The sequence below is a fragment of the Salvelinus namaycush genome, chromosome 12 (genome assembly GCF_016432855.1).
Source record: "Salvelinus namaycush isolate Seneca chromosome 12, SaNama_1.0, whole genome shotgun sequence".
Taxonomy (NCBI): Eukaryota; Metazoa; Chordata; class Actinopteri; order Salmoniformes; family Salmonidae; genus Salvelinus; species Salvelinus namaycush.
The window spans coordinates 18,375,908-18,402,866 of NC_052318.1; the positions used below are offsets into that span (position 1 = coordinate 18,375,908).

At 41.3% G+C, this 26,959-nt stretch overlaps 1 protein-coding gene across 2 annotated transcripts in view; it reads left to right on the forward strand.

Moving 5' to 3' along the window:
• Positions 1 to 26,959, forward strand: part of LOC120056483 (opioid-binding protein/cell adhesion molecule-like) — a 146,257-nt gene that overhangs the window by 77,306 nt on the left and 41,992 nt on the right. For both annotated transcript variants that reach the window (XM_039004654.1, XM_039004655.1), the window contains exon 2: positions 10,341 to 10,573. In XM_039004654.1, coding sequence (XP_038860582.1) covers positions 10,341 to 10,573 — 233 coding nt within the window. The remainder of the gene's footprint in view (positions 1 to 10,340; positions 10,574 to 26,959) is intronic.

The window sequence follows — 26,959 nt, forward strand, 5'->3', positions numbered from 1 at the left end:
TGTGGTGCTCGTACTCTTCTCACTTTGCTTGGTGAGGTAGATTGCTGCTATAACTTGATGACCCTTGACATACCTAACCATTTCCTTGGCTCTTTTGTAGAGTTGATCCATTGTTTTCAGTGCCATGATGTCCTTGAGGAGCAGATTCAATGTATGAGCAGCACATCCAATGGGTGTGATGTGAGGGTAGGACTCCTCCACTTTAGACCAAGCAGCCTTCATGTTTGCAGCATTGTCTGTCACCAGTGCAAATACCGTCTGTGGTCCAAGGTCATTGATGACTGCCTTCAGCTCATCTGCAATGTAGAGACCGGTGTGTCTGTTGTCCCTTGTGTCTGTGCCCTTGTAGAATACTGGTTCAGGGGTGGAGATGATGTAGTTAATTATTCCTTGCCCACGAACATTCAACCACCCATCAGAGATGATTGCAATACAGTCTGCTTTCTCTATGATTTGTTTTACCTTCACTTGAACTCTGTTGAACTCTGCATCCAGCAAAAGAGTAGATAAAGCATGTCTGGTTGGAGGGGTGTATGCTGGGCGAAGAACATTCAGAAATCTATTCCAATACACATTGTCTGTGAGCATCAGAGGTGAATCAGTTACATACACAGCTCGAGCAAGACATTCATCAGCATTTCTCTGACTACGTTCCTCCATGGAGTCAAAAATAATTCTGATTCCAGGAGGACCATGAGCTGTTGCTATCGATAAGGTGTCTGATTCATCATTTTAACCTCAAATATAAGTAGAGGGACTTTTTGTCAGAGGTTGCTTGTTGTGAGCGCTGAGGGAACTTTATGCACTTCAAATCAAATTTCATTAGATTTTAAGTGAATAAAGTTCCCTTAGCATGAAGTTCCCTCAGATGATTCTGCATCTTTGTTGCATACTTCACATATGATTTGGCACAGTTTTTGCAAATGTACACAGATTTTCCTTCTAAATTAGCTGCAGTGAAATGTCTCCACACATCAGATGGTGCCCGTGGCATTTTACTGTAAAGATATTAGAAAAATATTTGTAAAAAAAAAAAAAAAAAAAAAAATCCATGTACCGATAAGTAGTTAAGCAGTTAGATTAAACAACTCCTTTGCAAGATAAAGGTTTTTAAATTAAACATGTATGGAAACAGGTGAATTAACACGCTGCAGTTAGCAAGCTCAAGCAAGCTAAAACCCACATGGTAGCAAAAACTAGCTATCAGAAATTGTTAACAAGTTAGAAATGATTTAAACACACTTTGCTCTAGGCTACTATTTACTAGTTAAAAACTTCTTATGGCTGCAATCCCGTTAACAGGATGATATGACAACAGCCAGTGAAAGTGCAGGGCGCCAAATTCAAAACAACAGAAATCTCATAATTAAAATTCTTCAAACATGTATCTTATACCATTTTAAAGGAAATCTTGTTGTTAATCCCACCAAAGTGTCTGATTTCAAATAGGCTTTACAGCAAAAGCACCACAAACAATTGTTAGGTCACCGCAAAATCACAGAAAAACACAGCCATTTTTCCAGCCAAAGACAGGAGTCACAAAAAGCAGAAAGAGATAAAATGAATCACTAACCTTTGATGATCTTCATCAGATGACACTCATAAGACTTCATGTTACACAATACATATGTTTTGTTCGATAAAGTTCATATTTATATCCAAAAACCTCAGTTTACATTGGCGCCATGTTCAGAAATGCCTCCAAAATATCCGGAGAAATTGCAGAGCCACGTCAAATAACATAAATACATAAACTCATAAACTTTGATGAAAGATACATCTTTTACATAGAATTAAAGATACACTTGTTCTTAATGCAACCGCTGTGTCAGATTTCAAAAAGCTTTACGGCAAAAGCACAATATTCAATAATCTGAGAACAGCGTTCAGCCACAAAAGGAAGCCATACATTTACCCGCCAAATTGTGCAATCAACAAAACTCATAAATATGTCACGTCTCCTCCTCTGCAGTGCAGGGGGCGGTTCCTCCTGCAGGCAGAGGGTCGTTAGTGATTGGAGCCACCTGGGCTCAGGGTATAAAACTGCTTCACTAATCACTTCTCTCTCTCTCTGCTCCTCCAGGTATGATCCTGTTTTGTTTGTTCCTTTGTAGTTTTGCATAGTTTTCACTCAGTCATGTTCACACACACATATTCACGCATCCATGCACTTCACATACACCTTACATTATGATACTTCCACACCTCATTCCTTTTTCTTAGTTTAAAGTTAATAGTTTTGTTTATAATAAAGAACACTTTTAATTGGCCTATACCTGTTGTTCGTGTCCCCTCATTTTTGTCACAGGCTATGAGCCGGCTTGTGACAAGTGGGGGCTCATCCGGGATAGTAGTTAACTTGGGTTGGTTTAGTTTAGTTTGCCCAAAGATTTTTGTTTGAGGGGATGTTTTGGTTGGGCCAATTTTGTTGAAGAGAGCGTTGAGAGCCATGTGTTCTTTTGGTTCAGTTAGTTTGGTAGCTAAGCAATTCACTCTGTGTTTTTCTGGGTTTTGTTCAGGTGGGAGTCCTCTCCTGTTCAGGCATATCAGCGAGTGTCAATAGGAGGCTTGTGGTGTTTTTGTTTTAGGTGGCAGTGAACGTGGGTAGAGCATCCCTTTCCCTTTTCCCCTACATCGGCTCGGGAGCACCTCCGTGGTTATGGCAGGGCCGCCAGTTTCTGGTTGTCTTTTCCACTCCACTGGTTTTGTGTGCATAAAACCCCACCACATGTGACTGCACGAAGACCAGGGCCAGTTAGTTAGTTGTTTTTGGAGGATAGTGGGGTGTGGCTCCTGTCCTTGAACCCAGACAAACAGCAGGTGAGTTGTGTGTTTTCTGGAGCATTTGTAATAGTTGTATTGGTTGAGGAAAATGTCTTCCAGTTTGAGTAGTTTTGTTCAAGCTCCTTCAGAGGTAGCCTTAGAGTTGTGTACTAAGGATCAGTTAATTGAAATTGCTGAACATTATCAGATTGAGATTGTTGATAAAAAAAATCCCGGATGAGCCCCCACTTGTCACAAGCCGGCTCATAGCCTGTGACAAAAATGAGGGGACACGAACAACAGGTATAGGCCAATTAAAAGTGTTCTTTATTATAAACAAAACTATTAACTTTAAACAAAGAAAAAGGAATGAGGTGTGGAAGTATCATAATGTAAGGTGTATGTAAAGTGCATGGATGCGTGAATCTGTGTGTGTGAATATGACTGAGTGAAAACTATGCAAAACTACAAAGGAACAAACAAAACAGGATCATACCTGGAGGAGCAGAGAGAGAGAGAGGTGATTAGTGAAGCAGTTTTATACCCTGAGCCCAGGTGGCTCCAATCACTAACGACCCTCTGCCTGCAGGAGGAACCGCCCCCTGCACTGCAGAGGAGGAGCCGTGACAAATAGTATTATAAATCTTCACTTACCTTTGCTGATCTTCGTCGGAATGCACTCCCAGGACTCCCACTTCCACAAGAAATGTTCGTTTTGTTCGGTAATGTTCATCATTTATGTCCAAATAGCAATTTTTTTGCGTGTTTGGTAAACGAATCCAAAGTCACTAAGCGCGTTCACTAAAAGCAGACGAAATGTCAAAAAGTTCCGTAACAGTCAGTAGAAACATGTCAAACAATCTTTAGAATGTTTTTAACATAAATCTTGAATAACGTTCCAACCGGAGAATACCATTGACTTCAGATGTGCGATGGAACAGAGCTCCCTCTCATGTGAACGCGCATGGTCAGAGCATGGTCAGGTCATGGTAGACCTGACTAATTCCTGTCTCCTTCGGCCCCACTTCACAGTAGAGGCATCAGACAAGGTTCTACAGACTGTTGGCATCTAGTGGAAGCCGTAGGAAGTGCAAACAGATCCATATCCCACTGTGTATTCAATAGTGGCTGGGTTGAAAATCAACCAACCTCAGATTTCCCACTTCCTGTTTGGATTTCTTCTCAGGTTTTTGCCTGCAATATGAGTTCTGTTATACTCACAGACATCATTCAAACAGTTTTAGAAACTTCAGAGTGTTTTCTATCCAATACTAATAATAATATGCATATATTAGCAACTGGGACTGAGGAGCAGGCAGTTCATTATGGGCACCTCTGGGCACCTTTCATCCCATCTACTCAATACTGCCTCTGTAGCCATAAGAAGTTAACAAAAAATCATGTATGTCATATATATTCACCCCACCCAGTATTGTAATCAAAGCTTACCTGTACAAGTGATGGAAGAGTGCACTGCACATCAATCAATCAATCAAGTTTATTTTATATAGCCCTTCGTACATCAGCTAATATCTCGAAGTGCTGTACAGAAACCCAGCCTAAAACCCCAAACAGCAAGCAATGCAGGTGTAGAAGCACGGTGGCTAGGAAAAACTCCCTAGAAAGGCCAAAACCTAGGAAGAAACCTAGAGAGGAACCAGGCTATGAGGGGTGGCCAGTCCTCTTCTGGCTGTGCCGGGTGGAGATTATAACAGAACATGGCCAAGATGTTCAAAATGTCCATAAATGACAAGCATGGTCAAATAATAATCAGGAATAAATGTCAGTTGGCTTTTCATAGCCGATCATTAAGAGTTGAAAACAGCAGGTCTGGGACATGTAGGGGTTCCATAACCGCAGGCAGAACAGTTGAAACTGGAACAGCAGCAAGGCCAGGTGGACTGGGGACAGCAAGGATGGAAGAATGCATTGTGCATGCAGAGGGTTGCAATTCCTTTTGAATTGGGAATAGTTTAACAAAAATATGCCACAAGACCAATAATTGCTTTATGTCTATCCCACAAAAAAGGTTCACTGTTATAAGCTAACTTTTTTGATGAATTTAAACAAAATTCCCGGGCTTAACTTCCCATGGACAATTTCTGGAAAAAATCTGGAAATTTCCGGCCCTTTGCAACCCTATGCCTAAGGAAGGTCTCAGCTTTCCGTTAATTGGAGTTGCGTGGGCACACATTGTACACACATACACATACACTTGCACTACCTTGTAAGTCTTCTCATGTGACCGTCAAGTCATTATATAACAGTAAGACCTAAAGTTAAAGGCATGGCGCGAATAGTAGTTTGCTAACATTTTCATTAGCTCCTACTATAATTGCATATTATTTAACATAGTTAGCATAATCAATATAGCAATTTATTGACAGAAGTTAATTTGTCAAAGAACACTGAACACAAATATAAACGCAACATGTAAAGTGTTGGTTTCATGAGCTGAAATTAAAGATCCCCGAAATTTTCCATAGGCACAAAAGCTTATTTCTCTCAAATTTTGTTCACAAATTTGTTTACATTCCTGTTAGTGAGCATTTCTCCTTTGCCAAGAAAATCCATCCACCTGGCAGGTGTGACATATATCAAGAAGCTGATTAAACAGCATGATCATTACAGCTTGTGCTGGGGACAATAAAAGGCCACACTAAAATGTGCAGTTTTGTCACACAACACAATGCCGCAGATGTCTCAAGTTGAGGGAGTGTGCAATTGGCATGCTGACTGCAGGAATGTCCAACAAAAAAGCTGTTGCCAGATAATTTAATGTTCATTTCTCTACCATGATCCTCCCCCAGAACTGTTTTAGAGAATTTGGCAGTACATCCAACTGGCCTCACAACAGCAGACCACGTGTGTGGCGTGGTGTAGGTGAGCGGTTTGCTGATGTCAACGTTGTGAGCACAGTGCCCTATGGTGGCTGTGGGGTTATGGCATGGGCAGGCATAAGCAACGGACAACGAACACAATTGCTTTTTATTGATAGCAATTTGAATGTACAGAGATGATTTCATCACGGTATGAGGCCCATTGTTGTGACATTCATCCGCCGCCATCACCTCATGTTTCAGCATGATGATGCACAGCCCCATGTCGCAAGGATCTTTTCCTGGAAGCTGAAAATGTCTGTTCTTCCATGGCCTGCATACCCACCAGACATGTCCCCATTGAGCATGTTTAGGCTGCTCTGGATTGACATGTACGACAGGGTGTTCCAGTTCCTGCCAATATCCAGCAATTTCGCACAGCCATTGAAGAGGAATGGGACACACGATCAACAGCCTGATCAACTCTATGCGAAGGAGATGTGTCGTGCTGCATGAGGCAAATGGTGGTCACACCAGATACTGACTGGTTTTCTAATCCACCCCCCTACCTTTTTTAAAAGGTATCTGTGGCCAACAGTATTCCCAGTCATGTGAAATCCATAGATTAGGGCCTGATGAATTTATTTAACTTCTTATGGCTGCAGCCCGGCGTCGGTACACTTATGACAACAGCCACTTCAAGTGCAGGGCGCGAAATTCAAAATATATATTTTTTAAAATATTTAACTTTCACACATTAACAAGTCCAATACAGCATATGAAAGGTACACATCTTGTGAATCCAGCCAACATGTCCGATTTTTAAAATGTTTTACAGGGAAGACACAATATGTAAATCTATTAGCTAACCACGTTAGCAAAAGACACCACTTTTTTTACTCCACCAGTTTTTTACTCCATCAGTAGCTATCACAATTTCGACCAAATAAAGATATAAATAGCCACTAACCAAGAAACAACTTCATCAGATGACAGTCTGATAACATATTTATTGTATAGCATATGTTTTGTTCGAAAAATGTGCATATTTCAGGTATAAATCATAGTTTACATTGCAGCTACAATATGAAATTGCACCGAAAGCAGCCATAATATTACAGACACCAACGTCAAATACCTAATTACTCATCATAAAACATTTCTGAAAAATACATAGTGTACAGCAAATGAAAGACAGGCATCTTGTGATTCCAGACAATATTTCCGATTTATTAAGTGTTTTACAGCGAAAACAAAATGTAGCGTTAGATTAGCGTAGCCACAATAGCCAGAAACACTTGGGCGCCGACGACCAGTTCACATGCACGACAGATATATGAAATAGCATCATAAAATGTTTCTTACTTTTGGTGATCTTCCGTCAGAATGTTGGACAAGGTGTCCTTTGTCCAGAACAGTCGTTGTTTGGATTTAGAACGGCAACTTTCCCTCTTCAACTAGCATGCACACTAGCCAAGTGGCGCGAATCTCTCCATGTCAACAAACGGAAGAGAACGGAACACGGCAAAACTCCCGAAAAATGTTCAATAATCTGATGAAACTATATTGAAAAAACATACATGTCACCATATCATCGTAAAGTATCAAATAAAATCAAAGCCGGAGATAGTACTCGCCTATTACGGCAGCTAAAGAGAAGGCAATCCCACTGTCCACGTCGCGCTCTTCAGAGTACCGAAAATGGGGGACACGTCATTCCAAGATGATGTGTTCCATCTCAGACCAAGATAATCACCTCATTTCTTCTCTCACAGCCTCTTGACACCCAGGGGAAGGTGTATGACGTGCATGTATACTAATAGATCTAGTGACCATTTATAGGCAGGAAGTAGAAGAGAGCCTCGGTTTCAGACTTTCCACTTCCTGGTCAGGAAGTGTACTGCAGAATGACTTCTGTTTCACTCAGAGAAATAATTCAAACGGTTTTAGAAACTAGAGAGTGTTTTCTATCCAATAGTAATAATAATATGCATATTGTACGAGCAAGAATTGAGGACGAGGCCGTTTGAAATGGGCACCTTTTATCTGGCTACTCAATACTGCCCCTAGCAGCCCAAACAGGTTAAATTGACTGATTTCCTTATACTGTATGAACTGAAACTCAGTGAAATCCTTGAAATTGCTGCATTTTGGATTTTTTTCCCACCTTTATTTAACCAGGTAGGCTAGTTGAGAACAAGTTCTCATTTACAACTGCGACCTGGCCAAGATAAAGCAAAGCAGTTCGACACATACAACAACACAGAGTTACACATGGAGTAAACAAACATACAGTCAATAATACAGTAGAAAAAGTCTATATACAGTGTGTGCAAAGGAGGTAGGATAAGGGAGTTAAGGCAATAAATAGGCCATGGTGGCAAAGTAATTACAATATAACAATTAAACACTGGAATGGTAGATGTGCAGAAGATTAATGTGCAAGTAGAGATACTGTGGTGCAAAGGAGCAAGATAAATAAACACAGTATGGGGATGAGGTAGTTGGATGAGCTATTTACAGATGTGCTATGTACAGGTGCAGTGATCTGTGAGCTGCTCTGACAGCTAGTGCTTAAAGCTAGTGAGGGAGATATGAGTCTCCAGCTTCAGTGATTTTTGCAGATTGTTCCAGTCATTGGCAGCAGAGAACTGTAAGGAAACGCGGCCAAAGGAAGAATTGGCTTTGGGGTATACCTGCTGGAGCGCGTGCTACGGGTGGGTGCTGCTATGGTGACCAGTGAGCTGAGATAAGGCGGGGCTTTACCTAGCGGAGACTTGTAGATGACCTGGAGCCAGTGGGTTTGGCGACGAGTATGAAGCGAGGGCCAGCCAACGAGAGCGTACAGGTCGCAGTGGTGGGTAGTATATGGGGCTTTGGTGACAAAACGGATGGCACTGTGATAGACTGCATCCAATTTGTTGAGTAGAATGTTGGAGGTTATTTTGTAAATGACATCGCCGAAGTCGAAGATTGGTAGGATGGTCAGTTTTACCAGGATATGTTTGGCAGCATGAGTGAAGGATGCTTTGTTGCGAAATAGGAAGCTGATTCAAGATTTAATTTTGGATTGGAGATGCTCAATGTGAGCCTGGAATGAGAGTTTACAGTCTAACCAGACACCTAGGTATTTGTAGTTGTTCACATATTCTAAGTCAGAACCGTCCAGAGTAGTGATGCTGGATGCGAGGGCAGGTTCGGGCAGCGATTGGTTGAAGAGCATGCATTTAGTTTCACTTGCATTTAAGAGCAGTTGGAGGCCACGGACGGAGAGTTGTATGGCATTGAATCTCGTCTGGAGGTTAGTTAACACAGTGTCCAAAGAAGGGCCAGAGGTATACAGAATGGTGTCGTCTGCATAGAGGTGGATCAGAGAACCACCAGCAGCAAGAGCGGCATCATTGATGAATACAGAGAAGAGATTCAGCCAGAGAATTGAACCCTGTGGCACCCCCATAGAGACTGCCAGAGGTCCGGATAACAGGCCCTCCGATTTGACACACTGAACTCTATCAGAGAAGTAGTTGGAGAACCAGGCGAGGCAATCATTTGAGAAACCAAGGCTGTTGAGTCTGCCGATAAGAATGTGGTGATTGACAGAGTCGAAAGCCTTGGCCATATATGGGCATGTTGCCATGTTCCCAATTTAACCTTTATTTAAGTCGGTTAAGTCGGTTAAGAACAAATTCGTATTTACCATGACGGCCTACCCATGCCATCCAAAAAGTAATAATTTTGACTCATCTGTCCATAGAACATTCTTCCAAGAGTCTTGATGATCATCCAGGTGCTTTCAGGTGCTATTTGTCAAACTTGAGTCCACTTGTTGGATTAGATAGGTCCCATTATATCTGGCGAAGAAACAAAAGGAAAAATAACACATTAAGAACCTCATACCAACGGTCAAGCGGGATGCTTTGCTCCCTCAGGACCTGGACGACTTGTCTTTATATAAGGAACCATGAATTCTGCTCTGGTACAGAGAACTCTACAATACAATGTCAGGCCATCCGTCTGTGAGCTGAAGCTTAGCTGGGTCATGCAGCAAGACAATGATCCAAAACACACAATCAAGTAGACATGAAAATGGTTAAAAAGCAACAAATTAGAAGTTTAGGAATGGCCTACTCAGAGTCCAGACCTAATCCTTTTTGAGATGTTGCGGCAGGACTTGAAACGAGCAGATATCGCTGAGTTTAAACAGTTTTGCATGCAAGGCTGGGCCAAAATACCTCCACAGCGATGTGAGAGATCGATCAACATCTACAGGAAGCATTTGGTTCCAGTCATTGCAGCTAAATGTGGCACAACCAGTTATTGAATGTAAGGGGGCAATACTTTTAAACACTGGGGAATTAGATGTTGCATAACTTTGTTAATTAAATAAATAATTTGTCTTTTTTATTTGTGCTTTTTATTTAACTAGACATGTCAGTTTCAAAACAAATTCTTATTTACAATGACAGCCTACCCCGGCCAAACCCGGACGATGCTGGGCCAATTGTAAAATAAGTATACATTTGTTTCGTTATTTGTAAATGCAGGTTCCCGTTATCTAATATTAGGTTTTGGTTGAAGATCTGATAACATTCAATATCAAAAATATGCAAAAATAGAGAAAATCAGAAAGGAGGCAAATACTTTTTCATGGCACTGTATGCCATCGAGGGAAGGCTGTGAAATCGCAAATGGGGCCTGCTGTGGTCTCTCACCTGCTGTGTTTGATTTGGCAATGTTCTTTTCTTTCTCGTCCTCCAGGTGCCCACAGGGGGACATCGTCACACACACGGCCTGGCTCAACCGGTCGAGTATACTGTACGCCGGCGAGGACAAGTGGTCGGTGGATCCCAGGGTGAGTCTTGTTACACTCAATCAGGAGGAGTTCACCATAAAGATTGAGGATGTGGACATGACCGACGAGGGCCCATACATCTGTGCGGTGCAGACGAGCAGGAGACCGAGGACGACGTCAGTGCACATCCTCATCCAAGGTAAGCCTTAGAATCTAGATACTGTCTGGGCGGGTGTTGTCAAAATAGCTTTTGTCTGATGTGTGTATGTGTGTGTCTCTCTCTCTCCTATCTCTCTCCCTATTTCTGTGTGTGGACATCTCCCTCTCTGGTGTATTTGGTGGCCTTCATACCCCTCTGAATGAGAACCCGTTATTACCCCATAGAAAGACAAATTAGTCTACTTTCTCTCTCGCTGTGGAAGGGCTGTAAAAATAAATCTATATAAATAAAGGGACAAGAATAGGTAGAACAACACAAGTATGGGAATGCACTTCACTAAGTCATCCATTATTGTCTGTTTCCATTAGTTGGTGATCTTTACAACTTACAGTAGATTCTATCTAACTTGCAAATTGCAGTATGGAAGCATCCATCCTGTGGTGTTCATTCACAGTCTAATCAATTATTCATATAAAGTACTAGCTCTGAGACTTCTTTACCTTGAATACCCCCGTGTGCATGCACAAGAAACTAAATTCCAGGATTGTATTCATTAGGGGAGACATTTGGAAATATTTGAATCCGAAAATGAGCATTTTTTTATTGGACAAGGCCAGGCAGTCCCTCTCTATTTCAGTCTGTTTTCTTCTATTTGGTGCCTAATGAATACGGCCCAGAACTTTGCTGTGAACTTCATAATGAGGATTCTCCGGCCGTATGTTCTAATGAAGTGGATAATGGTCTGATTTGAGCCCCATCAACGGCATTGCACCTTGGCGATACTGTATTTTTCCTAATCAGCAGATCCTGGGGCAATTTGATTGATGAAGGTGTCATTGCTAAGCACCGGAGCATTAAGGCGGAACAGAGGAGAATAGAGCAGGCTGAGATGCAAGGCCAGTCTGTATGTTCTCTAGAAGCTTGAAATGTATTTTTCTTCCCAGCTCCTTTGATGGCAATTAGATGTAAATACTGCTGTGTGCCATAAAAAGGGAAAATTGTATGATGTAGAATACCGGTGTAGGTGCAAATGAAGGTTATTCTGAGGGTTCGGTTGTGATGTAGAGGGGGAGTTTGAAGACTGTTATATTGGATGTTCTTTGGTGCAATGTTGCTTACACCTAACTAGTCTTCTCAAATCTACACAGGTGCCTAGGGGGTATGGGCTAGGTGTTCTCTGGGGCTAGGGTTTTTTGATAGAGGTAATCATGAATTCTAGAAAGCTCCAGTGGTGTCTCTGCAGTTCCACCATATTTCCTGTAAGGCTATTGCATATATGGAGTAATATTGTGAAGACATCTTTCCTAGTGTTTGTATGTTAGTTGTATGTTAGTTCTGTAGTTTATCTCATCGCTTTATTCTGTCAGGCTCTTGGTCTTCAGCATTGTTAGCTACGCTATGTTTTTTAAAGAGAACAATACGCATTGAATATGACGGAACAAACAGACAAACAAATTCCTTTCAATCTGAATAATTTGAGTCTGGCAACTCAAAGATGTTTAGTGTCCTAGCTCTCACTCAAATGCCTCTGAAAATCTGCACAGCACTTCTTCAAAGATCAAAGAATTGTTCACTCTGTTTAGTTTCTCCCCCTTTTAATTTTTGGCAAAATTAATTACTAGCCTATCGGGTTCGTCCTCACTGTCGAAATGAAAAGGGTCCTTTCTTTGCTGCACATGTACATCATTAGTTACACTAGATTACACTTGGACCCTTCTATTTGAACAAAATGCACAATGAAAAATAGTTTATTCAGAATTGTGCTTTGAATTACTTTAGAGTGTGATGACAACTGCCAACAGAGTGAAACTGCCAGCCCATGACTCAGACAGTAGGAGTAGTTGGCTATTTGGCTAACCCCCTGTGTTATTAACAAAACATACCTTCATAAGTTGATAAAACTGTTAGATGTCTACTTCAGAGAGGGATGCTTGCTACTGTGTGGGGATTAGGATGTGCTTGTTAGACAGAACAGACTTACTTCGCTCACTTTTGGAATAATTGATCAGAGAGACATAGTTGTCATTTTCTTCATCCCAAATGGCACAATATTCCTTATAGTGCACTACTTTTGACCAGAACCCAGGTCAAAAGTAGTGCACTATATAGGGTGTCATTTGGGACATTGCCATAGTCATCATAGTCATGGTCTTGTTATGTGGTCTTTCAACATGAATAGTTTGTTTTCTCAAACCTCATGGATCATCTGTCGTCATTGTTGTTTTCAGATCGCTGTGTGCTTTAATTGATTGTGCTCCTATCAGGCAACTGTGTGTGTATTTACATTTGTAAATAGTCAACTCTAATTTAAAGGCAGATCAAAGAGGAACGGCGAGGAAAAGTCACGTTGTGGGAGGGAAGTAATGCCGGGGGTCTCAGCGGGAGCGACGTCCTCGTTACTCAACAACCTTTTTATGGGAGTTTGTCCCCCCCCTGCTTCCTCTAGAAGTGCACTGCACACACCACCTACCTACTGCAGTCACTTCCTCCCTCCACCATTTCCCCATCTCTCTATTTCCCCCAGTCTCCATCATCCATTTCTCCACCTTTCATTTCTTTGCTTTTAGCCACAGTAAATCGTTCTGGCTAAAGCTGTGGAAATATCTGTACTGTTGCCGTAGTAACCGGGCAGGCAGAATAGTGGCTTGATTGAGAGAGCACTGGGACACTTGAACAGAAAGGTCACAGAAACACAATGGCACAGGTCACTGGCACTGCTGCACTAGCATGCCACGGTGGCAATGACGTTTATAGTGCATATTCCCCGTTAACAGGACGGACAGAATTAATGAAATTATTTACCACCTGATTGAAGCCTCTGCTCCAGCTTGCAGCAGGTAATATAAAAAAATGTGTATCTGCGTCCTGTAGGGATGCCAAATGTTCCGCCTGCTGCACCGACCCTATGAATGCTCTAGTCTAGGGTGGCTGGTTAAATTGTGCTTAGGAATGTTTTTGAAATCTCTAAATGGTTAAAGTAGGGAGAAACATATGTGATTTATTGAAAAAATCTGAGTTTGCTTAATTTACTATCATCCTAAATTAAGATATTGAATTATTTTGCCATATCTACTTAATGTATATGACGCTACTTTCCAAGATGTGGACACTATATGTGACTACATTACACAAGCTGACGTTTTGACCACATCGGATTGGGCGGAATTGCATACTTTTTACCTCAGATTGGTGATGTTAGTATTAAAGTTTATAGTCAACTCGATGACAAAAGATCAGTTGCATAAAACTGATCAATATCTTTGGTTTTGTTGATTTTGAACACAGCTATCATTTTCTTCTCAAATTGAACGGATATTTCAGAGCGGTCTCTATATAAAAGTTGCTGGCCACACACCAATATATGGTTTTGAATGTCAAACTATCACTTAAATAGCAGCAACCTTTGTCACTGATGATATCCTATGGTGTAAAAAATAGTTTGTTCCCTTTTCCGTGATTACAGCCTCCCAAAATCAACAGCCGCCATTCCAAAATATAGATAGAAGCCTTCTACAAATAACCATCCAACCATCCATGTATAGGTTATTTCAAGTTTCCGTGTGGTCTTTGCATAGTGTTAGTTTAAACAGCGCTACACCCCACACGTTTGCTCCCTGTTCTATTGATTTCAGTGATATCCATGGAAGTGATTGGCAAAAGTGTTAAGTTACACTTACCGCATTGGCGAGCAACTTCAATCAAAATGCAACACTTCAAAATGTCCTCTAACCAGTGATGTACACATTATTCCCAGATTCTGTGTTTTTTGAGCTGTGTTTAGTTTTAAAAGGATGTCCAACCTTATTTCCCCCCTTTCGCGCAATTCATATCAACGTGATAATTGATAGGATTGATTGACAAATAAGTGTTGCGTTTCTCTTTCTGTTTTGGTGACCCCCCATATCAAAATGCCCCCCAAAAATATCCCGTTTCCATGTGGTTTTTGAATTGTAGTTTCAACAGCGCATATCCACCCCTAATTGAAGAGTGATTTTATTACTACTTATTTCCACAAGTAATATGATTGATAGTGTTGCAGATATGTGTAGATGGTACATTTTGTTTTGGATTTTCAATATATTACACCGTTTCTGCATATTGGTTATTGATTTGGACACTTTAAAACTTTAAAAGTGAAAGCATAATTTTTAACTACGATTTTAGGAATATAAATGGACCTTTCAACATTAATTTCCAAAAGTATTGTAATCAGGTAAAAACTGCTGAATGAGTCCAAAAACGTGCTTTGATTTATTTGTTTTGATATACCAGAAATCACCAAAACAGGTTTGCACTGCCTACTGTATGTGCGCTTTGAAGCTCACACCTACATACAACACATAATTACCGTGATGTGTACAGTCGTGGAAAAGTTTTGAGAATTACACAAATATAAATTTTCAGTCTGCTGCCTCAGTTTGTATGATGGCAATTTGCATATACTCCAGAATGTTATGAAGAGTGATCAGATGAATTGCAATTAATTGCAAAGTCCCTATTTACCATGCAAATGAACTGAATCACCAAAAAACATTTCCACTGCATTTCAGCCCTGCCACAAAGGACCAGCTGACATCATGTCAGTGATTCTCTCGTTAACACAGGTGTGTGAGTTGATGAGAACAAGGCTGGAGATCACTCTGTCATGCTGATTGAGTTCGAAGCTTCAAAAGGAGGGTGGTGCTTGGAATCATTGTTCTTCCTCTGTCAATCATGGTTACCTGCAAGGAAACACGTGCCGTCATCATTACTTTGCACGAAAAGGGCTTCACAGGCACGGATATTGCTTGCCAGTAAGATTGCACCTAAATCAACCATTTATCGGATCATCAAGAACTTCAAGGAGAGCGGTTCAATTGTTGTGAAGAAGGCTTCAGGGCGCCCAAGAAAGTCCAGCAAGCGCCAGGACCGTCTCCTAAAGTTGATTCAGCTGCGGGATCGTGGCACCACCAGTACAGAGCTTGCTCAGGAATGGCAGCAGGCAGGTGTGAGTGCATCTGCACACACAGTGAGGCGAAGACTTTTGGAGGATGGCCTGGTGTCAAGAAGGGCAGCAAAGAAGCCACTTCTCTCCAGGAAAAACATCAGGAACAGACTGATATTCTGCAAAAGGTACAGGGATTGGTCTGCTGAGGACTGGGGTAAAGTCATTTTCTCTGACGAATCCCCTTTACGATTGTTTGGGGCATCCGGAAAAAAGCTTGTCTGGAGAAGACAAGGTGAGCGCTACCATCAGTCCTGTGTCATGCCAACAGTAAAGCATCCTGAGACCATTCATGTGTGGGGTTGCTTCTCAGCCAAGGGAGTGGCTCACTCACAATTTTGCCTAAGAACACAGCCATGAATAAAGAATGGTACCAACACATCCTCAGAGAGCAACTTCTCCCAACCATCCAGGAACAGTTTGGTGACGAACAATGCCTTTTCCAGCATGATGGAGCACCTTGCCATAAGGCAAAAGTGATAACTAAGTGGCTCAGGGAACAAAACATTGATATTTTGGGTCCATGGCCAGGAAACTCCCCAGACCTTAATCCCATTGAGAACTTGTGGTCAATCCTTGTGGACAAACAAAAACCCACAAATTCTGACAAACTCCAAGCATTGATTATGCAAGAATGGGCTGCCATCAGTCAGGATGTGGCCCAGAAGTTAATTGACAGCATGCCAGGGCGGATTGCAGAGGTCTTCAAAAAGAAGGGTCAACAATGCAAATATTGACTCTTTGCATCAACTTCATGTAACTGTCAATAAATGCCTTTGACACTTATGAAATGCTTGTAATTATACTGCAGTATTCCATAGTAACATCTGACAAAAATATCTAAAGACACTGAAGCAGCAAACTCTGTGGAAATTAATATTTGTGTCATTCTCAAAACGTTTTGCCACGACTGTACACAAAAAGTACACTTTATGTAAAAAAAATGCATTTGGAAATGTATTCAACCTTATCGTTTGCCAACCCTTGTTATCGTCTGTTTTAGCAGTTCATGAGGATGATGTTGAGTATTTCATGGCTATTATATCGAATAAGCATTTGGGCTTTGTTTTGTGATCCTCGACTTACTGACCGACCGTCAACGGATTGGTCCGTGGATAGTATACAGGCTTGATCAGATAATGATGAGATCATTAACGTTTTAGGGCGATTCAACGCTGTCAGTCCTAATCAACAACTCCCCAGACCACTGACGTTGTCAAGCGCTAATTTTTTTGCCTCTAGCGCTAAATACCTTTCAGAGCTAATATAACTGTTTTTGCCTCCGGGCTATTTGACACGATGCCAATATCCATTGAAGAAAGCATGGACTATAGAAGTGTCTTTACTATACATGTATTTCTTGTCAGTTTGGCACAAGAGGCAAACTTAACTTGAATTCTGCATTAAAACTGCTAGATGGCAGAATCTTTGTGCAAAAAGGCATGTTGTGTAACAGGCAAATCAGGAGAATAACCCTTTCTTCATAGGGCTTCTAGTCAACACCAAAGCATCAGTATACAGCGCTGTGGCTGGTGCTACTTAAAGATTAACCACAGGTGGCCATCAGTTAGCTGAATGCTCTTTTAAAAAGAGCAGTGCTCTACCAGGTTTTCAGCGTGACCCCTTAACCCTCCTGCTGTGTTCCGGTCGAATTGGACCGATTTTACAAGATTTTCTCTCTGAAAAATGTAGTTAATTTAATCTGTTTGTCATAAGGTTCCATGACTTTGTTCACGCAGGGCATCTGAACACACAAAATACATTTTGATGATTTTCATAAAATGTTGGGTGTTTTATTTAACTATTGTAAAAATGACCGGTCATTAGAAATTAATGGCTGAGACTACAATTAGTGTATAAAATTGAGTTCAGGCACATGCCCATTCATCAGATGATACACACTTCCTCTACCAGACCCCCACATGCATGTGTGTTTGAGCACACACACACCTCTCCCCTTTTTGCCTTCCATGGAAACCCCAACGGGAACCTTTCCCCAATAGAATCTTTCCCCCACGGGAACCACACCTGTTGGCATTCTCACAAACAATATATTATTGTTTCAATAATATATAGACATTTTCTCGCTGCTCTGGTATATAAAGCTTTTTTGAGGCCTTGCTCACAGTTCATTCTGTGGCAGCACAATGACCAAACAATATACTGTATGGGAGGCTCTTGATCATATCTTTGATCATGACACTGGTGAGGAGGAGAGAGTCTTTGTTAAACTTTGACACAAAGTAGTCTGTGAAAAATAGCACAATATGTTTCATCTGATTATTTGTTATAGTCAAAATAATCCATACATTATGCTTTTTTTAACTCAAAAACGAGTTGTATGAGCTCAGGTCAATGAGGCCTACAGGCCATATATGGCAAATAGAAGTTCAAAACTTGTGATGTTCACAAGAACTTAAGTTGATAAAAAGCTCTAACACAACATTAGGTGATAATATATGTTTTATTATGGATTTATAAACAGCTATAATGGGGCGGTCATTTTGGACCGGGACCACAGAATGAATTAACATGAAATGAATACAACATGAGGGTTAAAAGAGTCTATTGACCTACTCGTGCGTCAATCTAAGTTACATAATAAAAAATCCCCATCAAAATCTATCAATTCGAGCTTGTGCTTTGTCTCAATCCACCGCATCTGCCTGTCGGCCTTACACTTCTGCGGTAGAAGTTGGCCGAGCTACAGTGGAGTTTCAGACCATGAAACATCCCGAAAATCAGTTTTACATTGAAGACATCTGTAGAGTCCGAAAAGTTTTGGCCTACAAACTATTATGACCACTTTATGGAAAGGGGAGACTCTCACGAACACGATGGTTTTGCTCTAAGACCCCCACAAGTGACTGGTCTGAAGTTAACCCATACAAACGAATGGAAGTATGCAAGTAGTTGTGTACCAACAAAAAGTTTTAAAAAATACATATATTTCCATATAGTACAGACACTTAAAACCTTATTCCTTATGAAACATATTTTTTGACTATTTTTTTGCCATTTATGAATGTTTTATTTAATGTATTTCTATGGGCTATAGTAGTAAAGGACAAATCTTTTTTTATACCTAATGGGGTCCTGAAATTGATTTATTTTTAAAGAGAAACCTACGTCGAACTGCATTATTGAAAATACTGTAGATACAGTATTCACACCCTTTGACTTTTTCCACAGTTTGGTGTGTTACAGCCTGAATTTAAAATGGTTTAAATTGAGATGTTTTGTCACTGGCCTACACACAATACCCCATAATTTCAAAGTGGAATGTTTTTCAAATGTTGTACAAATTAATAAACAATGAAAAGCTGACATTGCTTGAGTCAATAAGTATTCAACCCCTTTGTTATGGCAAGCCTAAATAAGTTCAGGAGTAAAAAATTGCTTAACAAGTGACATAAGTTGCATAGACGCAGCAATTACATTCTTTTTGAATGACTGTCTCATCTCTGTACCCCACATATACAATTATCTGTATGGTAACCACAAACACCAGGGAGGTTTTCCAATGCCTCGCAAAGAAGGGCACCTATTGGTAGATGGGTAAAAAAATTAAAAAAAGCTGACCTTGAATTTCCATTTGAGCATGGTGAAGTCATTAATGACACTTTGGATAGTGTATCAATACACTCACTCACTACAAAGATACAGGCATCCTTCCTAACTCAGTTGTCGGAGAGGAAGGAAACCACTCGGGGATTTCATCATTCATCATAGTTACTCCACAATACTAACCTAATTGACAGAGTGAAAAGAAGGAAGCTTGAATAAAAATATTCCAAAACATTCATCCTGTTCGCAACAAGGCACTAAACTAACAGTGCACAACATGTGGCAAAGCAATTAACTTTTTTGTGCGTTTGTGGCAAATCCAAATGACTCAAGGGTGTGAATACTTATGTAAATTAGGTATTTCTGTACTTCATTTTTAATTTTAAAAACATGTTTTCACTTTGGCTGTGTGTGTGTGTGTGGTTAACAACATTTTTTTAAATCTATTTTGTATTCAGGCTGTAACACAACAAAATGTGGAATAAGTCAAGGGGTATGAATACTTTCTGAAGGCACTATAGGTACAGGGATTGTTTAATAGTCTAGAAGAAAGGTTATTAACAATCTTTGTGTATTTTGTGGTTCCAGGGAATGTGTATTTTAATCATTGTATATTCACTCATGTTTTTGAGAGGGAGAGAGAGGGGGGGGGTTGAAACTGGAATTAGCTCCCTTGCTCAGAGGTATGCACACTCACAGACCCAAATGTAATAAATTGCAGATAAAGGGAGCCATACCCTGGATCCTCTCAGAATGTTTAAAAGTTGAGGTGTTAGAAGCTGTCCTTCTAAGGTGTTCATATGAAATTGCACCTGTCTTTAGAATAATGCATAAACATTCCTATTGAACCCCCAAGTAAGGTTTTTCTTTATCTGCAACTGATTGACTTGGGGCCACAGCCAGACATTCTTTATTTTTTTTAAATGTATTTAACCTTTATTTAACCAGGTAGGCTAGTTGAGAACAAGTTCTCATTTACAACTGCGACCTGGCCAATATAAAGCAAAGCAGTTCGACACATACAACAACACAGAGTTACACATGGAATAAACAAACATACAGTCAAAAATACAGTAGAAAAAGTGTGTGCAAATGAGGTAAGATAAGGGAGGTAAGGCAATAAATAGGTCATGGTGGCGAAGTAATTACAATATAGCAGTTAAACACTGGAGTGATAGACATGCTAAAATGGAAAAGGGAGCAGGCTTGTGCCTTGTCTATCCTCAATTCAATGTGTCCCTCATGACATTATATGGCACAGGGTGGGTTTTTTGTTGTTGCGTCACGACTTCAAAAGACTAGTCCAAATCACCTGAGCAATGGAATCAGATCTAGACATAAAATATTTGTTGTTTCTTATGCCCTTTTTGAAGAACCACCATTTTGGGGGATTGGATTCTCAACCCGACTTGGGGATCTTAGATGCCTACAAACTGTTTTTAGGGTTGCTGGGGCGGAGATGCATTCAGGCGACCGCTGATGCAAAGCAATTACACATTTACACGTCACAAGCTTTTGAATGTTTGCGTTTCTGATTTTGAAGTCAAGAGCATGTTAAGTACCTCAATGTATTTCCTATTCATGTGCTAATTCATGCTCTCAAGACTGTTTTGCTGACGTGGGAGGGAAACATACATTGCCACGAGGATGCTTGCAGAGGTGGCAGGGAAATGTAGGAGTGAGTTTATGCCAGACGCTATATGTGCTGATTGAAAGGCCCCAGGTCTAAGTGGTTTGGAACGGCAAGACTTACTGGAGAAACTTTAATGTATCTATTTATATTCTTTAAGTAGTTGCTGGTTGTGTGTGTTCAGGAGAAGAGGTCAAGGAGAAACGGAGCCAATTTGTCGTAATCCCCACACACAGAGCTCTGCCGAGCTTTCTGCCGAGTTCCACTGTCATCTGCATTTACAAGGGAAGACGAGAATGGCTCGAGGGAGGCTACGGAACTGCATGGCATGTTTGGTCTTTCTTCCCTCAGTTGTTGCCCCCCCCCCCCCCACTTACGGGCCCTTCCCATCAATGCAGAGAGAAAATAAAAATATAATAACACAAGGAATAAATACACAATGAGTAATGATAAATTATATATGCATATATAAACTACCAACTACCAACTACCAGTACCGAGTCGATCAAGCAGTTGCCGTACCAAGCTTGTACCCAGTCAAGATGTACTCAATGGTGCAGCTGTAGAACTTTTTGATTCCTGAGGGGGAAGAGGACTTGTTGTGTCCTCTTCATGACTGTGTTGGTGTGTTTGGACCATGATGGATCCTTAGTGATGTGGACACTGAGGTACTTGAAGCTCTTGACCTGCTCCACTACAGCCCTGTTGACGTGAATGGGGGCATGCTCGGCCTCCATTTCCTGTAGTCCACGATCACCTCAGTCTTGCTGACGTAGAGGTAGTTGTCCTGGCACGACACTGCCAGGTCTCTGACCTCCTCCCTGTAGGCTGTCTCATCATTGTCTGTGATCAGGCCTACCACCATTGTGTCGTTGGCAAACTTAATGAGAGTGTTGGAGTTGTGCACGGCCACACAGTCGTGGGTGAACAGGGAGTACTGGAGGGGACTAAGCATGCACCGCTAAGGGGCCCCCGTGTTGATGGTTAATGTGTCGGATTTGTTGTTGCCTATCCTCACGACCTGGGGGCGTCCCGTCAGGAATTTCAGGATCCAGAGCACAGGGACTATGGTGGTCTGCTTTATATAGGAATTTCAGACTGGGTAAAGGAGAGGTTGAAAATGTCAGTTAAGACACTTGCCAGCTGGTCAGCGCAAGCTCAGAGTACGCACCTTGGTAATCCGTCTGACCTTGTAAATATTAACCTGTTTAAAGGTATTACTTGCATCAGCCACGGAGAGCGTGCTCACACAGTCATCCGGAACAACTGATGCTCTCATGCATGGTTCAGTGTTGCTTGTCTCGAAGCGAGCATAGTTGGCATTTAGCTCATCTGGTAGGCTCGCGTCACAGGGAAGCTCGAGATTGGGTTTACCTTTTGTAATCTGTGATAGTTGGCAAGCCCTGCCACATCCAACGAGCGTCAGAGCCGGTGTAGTAGGCTTCGATTTTAGTCCTGTGTTGACGCTTTGCCTGTTTGATGGTTCGTCGGAGGTCGTATTTCTTAGTGTCCGGATTGGTGTCTCAAATGGAGGGCAGGGAGAGCTTTGTATGTGTCTCTGTGTGTGGAGTAAAGGTGGTTTAGAGTTGTTTTGGTCTCTAGTTGCACAGGTGAAATGCTGGTAGAAATTAGGTAAGATGGATTTCATTTTTCCGGAATTGTAATCACCGGACACTAGGAGTGCTGCCTCTGGATGAGCATTTTCTTGTTTGCTTATGGCCTTATACAGCTCGTTGGGTGCGGTCTTAGTGCCAGCATCAGTTTGTGGTAGACAGCTATGAAAAAGATAGATGAAAACTCTCTTGGTAAATAGTATCGTCTACAGCTTATCATGAGGTATTCTTAACCAAGCAGAACCTTGAGACTTCCTTAATATTAGAGATCGTTCACTAGTTTTTGTTAACAGACTACCCCCCTTGAGCTTACCCAACACTACCATTCTGTCCTGCCTATGCATAGAAAAAACAGCTAGAATATTATTCACGTTCTGGTTCAGTCCAGTTTCGAGAAACATGGATATTACAGTTCTTCAGGTCCCGTTGATAGGATAGTCTCGAAGGGAGCTCATCCAGTTTGTTCTCCAGTGATTTTACGTTTGCCAATAGAACAGAGGGTAGAGGAGGATTATTTATTAATCGCCATACTGCCCTACCAAGCAAAAAGGCAGTAACTGCTAATTTGGTTGAAAATTTGTTCGTAATTTTTGTCACTTAAAATCCATGCTTAATCATGTGGACAAGTGTCCTGCCTCGTATTGTGTTTTGGAGAAAATGGGGGTCATGTTAGCAGTAACTGCATAAAGTTACTGTGAAACCAAGGTAAATAAAAACTGTTTTTCTCAGTTCTACGCTATGAACAGTTACTGCCTTTTTACTTGGTAGGGCAGCATAGTTTCATAAGGGTACCTGGTACCTCGATATCGCCGTCTCTTTCTCTTCCGAGTGTCAGGGTTTGATCCGGGATAAGCAGTATGTCCTGTGCCACCAACTCATTGAAGTAGAAATCTTCATCCAAATCGAAGCTATTAAAAGGGTCCTGTTGGTTCCAGACTTGGTACATCTGTACCCCAAGAGAAAACAGTCTATGACTTGGGTTGTAATGTGGCGAACCTGTCGACAAACTTATTTCTAACAAGGTGTTTTATTGAGTGACTTCAAATATTACCTTAGTGCCACAGCAGTAGATCACTCATTTTGGTGAATAAGATAGACAATCAGCCATAATACCTAGATAAGCCACATGTTTTGTCTGCAAGTCATGTTGATGTATAGTCTATAGAAATACACCCCTGAATGAACCTAGAAAATTCCTGTAAATCCAAATAAATATTGAACCTTAGCTACAATACCTGTGGGATGATGGGATATACCTTTATCAGGTAAAATTGTAAGATCTTCATTACTTATCTAATGGGTCAGAGAACTGAAGAGGGAATGTTCGCCAAAGTAGCTATCTCACTCAAAGGAATGACCCAGGCCTGTTTATGATAGAAGGCAAATTGTATCAGTGGAAATGAAGATGCAGCAAATATGCTGAGCTTGATTACCAAATGTGCTTGGAGGAGGCCATCATTTGCATGTCAAATCATTTGACATTTCCACAAGATGCAAACATTGTTACCGCAGCTGTGGATCCAACATTAGAGAAGATGAATTCATTATAAGGGTGTTTATTTCTTTACTGAGGAGCAAGACCATCTTGTCACATTGGGGAAAATAACAAAATAAAGTGGATTGCTTACGACTTAAGTAGCTGTATGTGAGATGTTACAGCGTTGGAATGATTGGTTTCACCTGGAAGTGCACTGAAACAACCTTTTTTGTTTGCAATCACATTTAAGATACATGTAGTTATTATGGTGGATATCCTAGTTTTCTAATTGAAATTCACTGGTTTTAGTAACCTGGACTTGGAAATAATTGGGTTCAGTTATTTTTGTGTCATTTAGAAAAATAAATGTTGTCATTAAGCAGACGCTCTTATCCAGAGTGACTAACAATTAGTACATTCATCTTAAGATAGCTAGGTGAGACAACAACACATCACTGTCGTATCAAGTACATTTTCCCTCAACAAAGTATTTATCAGCGAAGTCGGTACTAGTGGGAAAGGAGAAATGCCTTTATTTTTTTTGCGGGAAAGGGAGTGTTGGGGGGTGGGGGGGGGTCTTGAGAGTTGTTATTTAAGATACTCTTCAAAGAGGTAGGGTTTCGGGACGTTTTTGTAATATGGGCAGGGACTATCCTGTTCTGACTTTAGGGGGAAACTTGTTCCAACATTGGGGTGCCAGGACAGAGAAGAGCTTGGCCTGGTCTGAGTGGGAGCTGCCCTCCCGTAGGGGTGGGAGGGCCAAGCGACCAGAGGTGTCGGAACGGAGTGCTCGGGTTGGGATGTAGGGTTTGAGCATATGTAACAGTATAACTTTCAACCGTCCCCTCGCCCCGACACGGGCGCGAACCAGGGACCTTCTGCACACATCAACAACAGTCACCCACGAAGCGTCGTTACCCATCGCTCCACAAAAGCCCACCCCTTGCAGAGCAAGGGGCAACACTACTAATAGGTTTCAGAGCAAGTGACGTAACTGATTGAAACGCTACTAGCGCGTACCCGCTAACTAGCTAGCCATTTCACATCCGTTACACTCACCCCCCTTTCAACCTCCTCCTTTTCCGCAGCAACCAGTGATCTGGGTCAACAGCATCAATGTAACAGTATAACTTTAAACCGTCCCCTCACCCCGACACGGGCGCGAACCAGGGACCCTCTGCACACATCAACAACAGTCACCCACGAAGCGGCGTTACCCATCGCTCCACAAAAGCCGCGGCCCTTGCAGAGCAAGGGGCAACACTACTAATAGGTTTCAGAGCAAGTGACGTAACTGATTGAAACGCTACTAGCGCGTACCCGCTAACTAGCTAGCCATTTCACATCCGTTACACATATCCTGAAGGTAAGGAGGGGCAGTTCCCCTTGCTGCTCCGTAGGCAAGCACCAGGGTTTTAAAGATAAAGCGAGCTTCGACTGGAAGCCAGAGGAGTCTGCGGAGGAGCAGGGTGACATGGGCGAACTTAGAAAGGTGGAATATTTATCACAGGGCCTGGTTCAGGTAAGGCCTTCATTTAATAACAGATCAAAATCCCACAGACCACACACACCACCAAACGTGCAGTCATAAAGGGGGGAATCTCCATCTTCTGTAATCTTCCAATGGTAAAGCAGCTGGGATTCTAGGTTAAGAATATATAAGGGCCTTTGCAACCAGCCAGCAACGAAGCAAATAATTTTGATTCAGCATAGCAGCCTGTTGACTTAAGAATCCTTTGAAGCTCTGAAATCCTCCTTCAAAAGTGAAGGGAAGGTACAGCTCTATTAAAAAGCAATTTAACATGCTTTACCTCATAAAGGTTGGAGAATTCCAATCTGGTGGTAACACATACACAGGTTGTGTCTCAATTGGCAACCTATTCCCTACATAGTGCAACACTTTTGACTCAAAGGGCTCTGATCAAAAGTAGTGCACTATGTAGGGAATATATTGCCATTTGGGACGCACAACACAGACAGATCTCTTTATTGGCCATGTGACAGACTGTGCAATATAAAAAGAAAGCCCCTCACAGTAAGCACTTTATTGGCTTTGAAAGGTATTTTTCTGCACTCGGCTGGTTATTCACATGCGTAGAAATATGGTTGGTAAAGATAGAAAAATCAATTGGATGACTACCGGTAAATAGGCCTATATTTTGAATGAGGCTTGAGGATGTTTTAGTGATTAACAAATGGGGACTTTATTTCTTACTGTCCTTTTAATTTAAATTATTGAATGAATTCAAGATACACGTCTTTAGCTTAATTTGTATGTAAGCTTCCCAAATATTAAGAGCTGCTTATGGTTGATTCATCGAAATAAGGAGATAATTATCATGAATGTTGACGCTCACTTACTATTCGAAGTAAACCATTGATAGAGCTACAGTGCATTCGGAAAGTATTCGGACACCTGGACTTTTTTCAACTTTTGTTACGTTAGTCTTATTCTAAAATGGATTAAATAAAAAAAGGGGAAGGTTCACCTTCCAACAGGACAACGACCCTAAGCACACATCCAAGACAATGCAGGAGTGGCTTAGGGACAAGTCTCTGAATGTCCTTGAGTGGTCCAGCCACAACCCAGACTTGAACCCGATCGAACATCTCTGGAGACCTGAAAATAGCTGTGCAGCGACGCTCCACATCCAACCTGACAGCATTTGAGAGGATCTGCAGAGAAGAATGGGAGAAACTCTTCAATTACAGATGTGCCAAGCTTGTTGCGTCATACACAAGACTCGAGACTGTAATCGCTGCCAAAGGTGCTTCAACAAAGTATTGAGTAAAGGGTCTGAATACTTATGTAAATGTGATATTTTTTTTTTTTTTTTTTTTTTATACATTTGCAAACATTTCTAAAAAACATTTATTTTTTCTTTGTCATCATGGGTATTGTGTGTAGATTGAGTAAAAAACAAAATGTGTAAAAAGTCAAGGGGTCGGAATACTTTCCGAATTCACTGTATATTGTTTTTAACAATTATTTGAAACGCATCATCTAAATGGCTGCCGCTGGTAAAACTCCTCAGGTCATTATAACTGTAACACACAGAGGGGTAGATTATCACACAATGGAGGGGGTACAGTGGATACAAATATGAGATACCAATTTTAGATATAGTCACATTTAGGTTACACAGTTGTAGAG